We start from the raw sequence: 6035 nt of genomic DNA, 5'->3' as shown, positions 1-6035 counted from the left end.
AGATGAACTATTCTTAATGTTTGAGAAAATACAATAAATATTCTTAAAATTTAATGCCGTGTGGTAATTTTTCCTTTGTTATTAGTCAATCTTAGTTAACATTAAAAAATGACTAAAATATCTTTATATTTAAATATTTTCTCTTTATTTCCTATTTTTCTTTCTTTCTTTATTTTCATAAGTCATTGTCTTTTGAAAATAGGCTATCCCTTTACTTTTCACTCTCATTTGCAAGATAAATTAAAATTAGATTTAGTTTTATTTGTACGATGAACATTCATCTATGTTTATCTATATTTTTTTTTATCTTTGAGCTTAAATCTAAATTCGAGATGCATTCGGATTGGAATGCAAACTTCAATACCTAGTTATCACTAATGATTGAACAATCATTGGTTATTTTTTTTCTTAATTTTATTTTTTGTAAAATTAAATGAAAGATAAGAAAGAATGAGAGAATAAAAGGTAAAATGATTATTTTTTTTATTATTTAACAATGAAAAAGATTATTATTTTTTTTAAAAATAAAAGGTGGGTTTTACAATATATCAAAGTACAGAGGAGACTGCTGCAATTTTCCTTTTGAAAAAGAAAAGCTCAAAAAGAGACATTCTGAAAAGGATCCAGCATTCGCGGGTATAAACCGGAAGATGATCCGATATTCCACCGGGTCTCGGGCGCTCTGACATTTGTTCTGTCTCCGCATCCGCTTGTCTGTCACCATCACTGCATGGAGCACTTCGCGCTAACCGACGCGGGGGTGCTCATGGTAATATGGTATAAAACGCCCCCTCGTCGAGCTTTTCCCTCCTCTCTCCATGGCTCCCGGCGATCGATGGTGCTTCATCCACCTTCAGCGTTTTGTAGTTCTTCGAGTCGGAGGTGAGTCTCTGTTGGCTCCTGCTTTTTATCCCCGAGTTTTCGTTTGATTTTCTTGTTTACTTGCTGGGATTGATGTCTGTTTGGTCGCTAAGAAAGGAGAAGAACGAATGCTGGATTTCTGTTGCGCGTTAATGATTCATTATTGCGTTGTTGCCCTTGCTTGATCACGAGTAGTGATGATTCATTATTGCGTCGCCCTTGCTTGATCACGAGTAGTGAAGTTTGAGAATCATATTGTTACTGAGAATATGTCATGAATAGGGAAAGAAACTAAGCATAAGAAGATGAAAATTTGAGAGGGTTCGGTAGCATGATGCGACTGAAAATTGGGCTTAACTGGACTTCTAAATTTGCTTCGTTTGGTGTTTTTTTTATATTTTTTTTATTTTTGACATAGAGGATAGGAATGAACTCTTTGCTATTTATCTCAACCACAATTGAAGGAGACCCTTGTGATGGGTGTGTGTTGTAGGAAATACCAAGAACTGAGGCTCTTATTTGCATACGTAATCCTTGCTGAAAGTAAAGTAGTAATTTTAATTTGTCTAATTGTTGGCTTATCTTTTTGATTCAGGAGTTGTAATATTTCTCAGAGATTTTGAGATATCACTGTAGGTTGCTTTTGTACTAATGGATTGTGACACAGTGACAGAGCCATGGTTTAGTAATTTGTGGAGAACTTCACATAAGGGCGTAGGGCCTGATTCTGGCAATGCTGTGATTGGAATTTTGGCATTTGAAGTTGCAAGTTTTATGTCAAAGTTGGTTAATTTGTGGCAGTGTCTGAGTGATAGCGAGATTGTTAGGTTGAGGGAAGAGATATTGAGCTCCAGTGGTATCAGAAAGCTTGTTTCGAATGATGCTGATTATCTAATGGATCTTGTATGTGCTGAAATGATTCAGAATATTGCTAATGTGGCAAAATCAGTCGCAAGGCTTGGGAAAAGGTGCGATGACCCTGTATATCACCAACTTGAACATGTTCTTGGTGATCCGATTAACTTTGATCCCAAGTGGTGTTCCTGGGAATACAGGTTGAAGAAGATGGAGAGGAAAGTTAAGAAATTGGAAAGATTTGTTGTAGTTACAGCAGAGTTGTATCAAGAGCTTGAAGTCTTGACTAAGCTTGAGCAGAATCTAAGGACAATGCGGGGTAGTGTTGGTTTAAATCGGGTGAAGTTACTTGAGATCCAGAAGAAAGTATTATGGAAGGGACGGGAAGTGAAAAGTTTGCAAGAGATGTCTCCGTGGGTGAGAACATATGATTATATGGTCCGGCTTCTGCTAAGATCCATTTTTACAATAGCCAGGAGGATCAAACATGTATTTGGGATTAATAGATGGGCATCTGTTGAAGGAACTAGTGATTCTGAACTTTCAAGTGCTGATTGGGGTGTTCACAGCTATTCCTGCCGTATGCATACTTTAGTTCATCCATCTGAAAATAAGTTGTCTGTACTCAGTTCCAGACATCTGGGGAGGTCAGCATCAGATTTGGGGCGGAGTGGTGAAAATATGGAATCAAAGAAAAAGAAATTTCAAGCTCATCAGCAGTGGCCCCTATGTGGGAAGCCCCAATCTCCAAAAACCAAAGGTTTGGCTCATGCTGGACCTTTTAAAGGATGCATGAATGGAAGGGAATCTCCTCAAAAAGGCATGCTGATGAGAGCTGGGTCTTTGAGGTCAACTGGTGCTCTCCCAAATAACATCGATAAAAGTAAACATCTCAACATTGCGCCTAATTCTTGCAGAAACTTTACTCATCCTGAAATATCACTTTTCATTTCCAAGTCCAAGCTACTGAAGACCCCTCCATTCACTGTTGGTGCTGCTGCTTTATCTCTCCACTATGCCAATATTATTGTTCTGTTTGAGAAACTAGCTTCATCTCCTCTCTTGATCAGCCTTGATGAAAGAGATAAACTATATAATATGTTACCCACAAGTGTCCAAACCTCTCTAGGGGCAAAGATGAAGTTGTTTTCCAAAACTTCTGCTTCATCCGTCTATGGTGCTGATCTTGCAGTGCAATGGAATATGACATTATCAAGAATATTAGCATGGCTGGCTCCACTTGCCCATAACACAATAAAGTGGCATTCTGAGCGGAATTTTGAGAAACCGCGTATGGTTCCTGGGAGAACTGTGCTACTTATCCAGACCCTACACTTTGCAGATCAAGTGAAGACAGAAGCTGCAATTATGGAGCTTCTTATGGGTCTGAATTACATCTCAAAGTTTGGAAGAGAAATTCATGAAAAGGCTCATCTTAATTCTGCTGGTGGGAAAGCTTGTGACAATAATTTTCTAGGAAGAGACAATATTGTATGCAGTGTCTGATGAACACAAGACTAACTGAGATCGGGGCTCAGTTGCTGCCTGGGCACTTGGGTAGTGTCATTTTTTCTATTCTACTTCTTTGTCGATATTGAGTAGGCATTCTTCCATCAGTTAAGGTACTTTGTTTAAGCATTCAAATAAATACCATTTTTCCCTTTGGAGTAAGCCACCCATGAGTTGGCTTGTTTGGTTGAGATCCACAAATGTTGCTTGGAGTAAGTCTGCCATGTCACTTCATAGCCACTTTCTTTTAAAGTGTATTTTATAACTTGTACCATTGAGATTTCCATGGTCAACTTAAGAGAATATGTGTGACACCCGTAACTTACTTACATGCTTAATGATAATAATATTCATATAAAAATATTTGGAGCTTAAAACCAAAATCCTACTTCCTTTAAATCAAATAAAATTCCAAGACATGCTTTATGGCATACATATAAGAAAAGATCATAGTTTAACCCTAGAAACATTGTTTTCAAAAGGAAAACTAAACTTAAATTCTTGAAAATCCTTTTTAAACAAGCCACCACGCTTCACGTCCATGTCCTGGTCTCCTCATTCATGCTCACCTGGGGGAGGGGGAAACATAAGGGGGGTGAGATTACGCAAATCTCAGTAAGTACAAAAGAACCATCATATGTATTTAAACAAGTTATGACATAACATAACATATCGTATGGAGACACGAGAGGTTCCACCAACTTGCAGGGGTAAGAACCCTCGTGCGTAGCGCTACCGAGCTCCGGTCCCGGAACTTGCGTGAACATAACATAACATGAGGGACCACATAACATAGTTCATAGTCATGCTTAAACATCATAAATAGTTCATAATGTACTTACCTTGACTTGGTTTGATGAGATTTGAATGCTGAAGGCTTCACCTTTACAAAAAGCTCGAAGCACTCCCGTCTAGCACGAATTTATCCTAACTTAGAATGAGGAAACTCTTGGCCATGAGCCCTATTTATAGGCTTGGAAACTTGGTCACCAAGTAAGTCACAATCATTTCAAATCTTTTCTAAATCTTTCAAGATATTCCAATCATTTCAAATCTTCTAAAATATTCTCTAATCATTCCATATCTTCTAAGATATTCTGAAATCATTCTTATCAAATCTTATCCAAATAAGATCTTATCAAATCTTATCCAAATCATATCAAATCTTATCCTTAAAGTTATCATGAGGCTTAATCTTTATCTCTAAAGTCATCATGAATACTTATCTTATCTCTAAAGTCATCATGAGCTTTCATCTTATCTCTAATATCATCATGAGGCTTCATCCTTATCTCTAAAATCATTTATAAGGCTTTTCTTGAATCTCCCAAATGCCCTTAGGAAAAATATTTCAAGAATTACACTTTGGCCCAAACTTTTCAGGTAATTGCACTTAGACCCTTTTCAACTTGGTCCCTAGGCCAATTTTTAATTGCATTTTAGTCCCCGAAGAAAGGACTAATTACGCTAATACCCCTAGTTTTTAGGTAAATTATACTTTTACCCGAACCTCAATATTTATGATTTTGTCACTGGCTCAAAAACTGAACCTTTGTCTCAAGGCTTCTATAATCCCTTGAAAGGACATATTTCCTCAAGTATTAGAAGCTAAAATAAAATCCCAAGTATTACATTATATTTCAGTTTAAAAATTTTGGGCGTTACAATATGTACAATGAGACACTTATTTCATAGGTTTCTCTCTCAATGAGAATGTCTCAGCTTGTCTGCCAACTTCAACAGTTGAATTAGAGTTGAAATATAGAATGTATGGCAAGGCACGTGATAGCTCTCAAATAGTCATCACGGGAATGTAATGCAAGTGATGTTTATAATCCACAGGAACTTGCATAATCTTGGTCCAGCATGAGGCCTTTGAGGTCTGTTTTTGCTTTTACTAGCTTGTTTCCCTTTATTCAATGGTTGGCATGTTAATTCTTGTTTATATCAAATTTATTCATTATGTTTTTTTTTTTTTTCTGATGTTCATTATTTTGAATTTGAAAAATATAAAAAATGTCCAAAACATGATCTTTCTAGATCATTAGCACATAGGGTGTGCAAACGGTCAGTTAATCAACTGAAATCAACACACTGAATAAATCGAATAAGGGGATTAAATCGAACCGAACCGATCAACTAAACCCAATAAATTGAACTAATTGATAACTAAAAAAATTGAGTATAAACCATATAAATCAAACTGATTGAATAAACCGAACAAACACAAAAAAACTAATCAAAACCAAACTAACCAATAGATTGAATAAGCTAGAAAACTGTGCAGTGGACCAAAAACGATGTCGTTTTATAACTATAGAAATGTCATTGTTTAAAGTTCAGTCGGTTTGGTTAGTTCAATTATTTTCAACCAAAAAATCGAACTGAAACCGAAAAATCAAATTTTCCTAAACAATTAACTGAACGAAACAGAATAAAAAAAAAAAAACCAAACCAACTTTGTACACCACTTTTAGCACAGTTGACACAACATAGAAAAGACCTGTTTGTATTTCACTTGACATGGTTGGCTGGGCATAGAAAACCTATGTTGGCGGAATCAATGATTACTCTGGAATCAGTTCACTTGCTTTCAATATGAAAACTTTTCCAATTTTTCTAACCATAGATGCAGTGTGAAACCTGCCCAGTCACTGGATCTGACTGATGCCAGGGGAACCACTCAAAGTAGCTAATTTGCCACTCCCATGATCTGCTATGAGAAGTGAAACTTAAATTTTAGGAACATCTATAGGTTCATCCAATGCGTACACCCTTTCAGCTTAGGTTGTTTGCATTTAACTCATTTG

General features: G+C 36.5%; 1 protein-coding gene across 1 annotated transcript; it reads left to right on the top strand.

Moving 5' to 3' along the window:
- The first annotated feature begins 744 nt into the window (after positions 1–744).
- LOC127790550 (protein PSK SIMULATOR 1-like) lies at positions 745–3370 on the top strand. The gene is made up of 2 exons (XM_052320110.1): positions 745–882; positions 1457–3370. The coding sequence occupies exon 2, from the start codon at positions 1513–1515 to the stop codon at positions 3220–3222; it is 1710 nt and encodes a 569-aa protein (XP_052176070.1). The 5' UTR covers positions 745–882; positions 1457–1512; the 3' UTR covers positions 3223–3370.
- Positions 3371–6035: the final 2665 nt, after the last annotated feature.

The sequence above is a fragment of the Diospyros lotus genome, chromosome 14 (assembly GCF_014633365.1).
Source record: "Diospyros lotus cultivar Yz01 chromosome 14, ASM1463336v1, whole genome shotgun sequence".
Classification (NCBI taxonomy): domain Eukaryota; kingdom Viridiplantae; phylum Streptophyta; class Magnoliopsida; order Ericales; family Ebenaceae; genus Diospyros; species Diospyros lotus.
The sequence above is the reverse complement of the archived record's forward strand: the minus strand, read 5'-3'. Positions and strand labels throughout refer to the sequence as shown.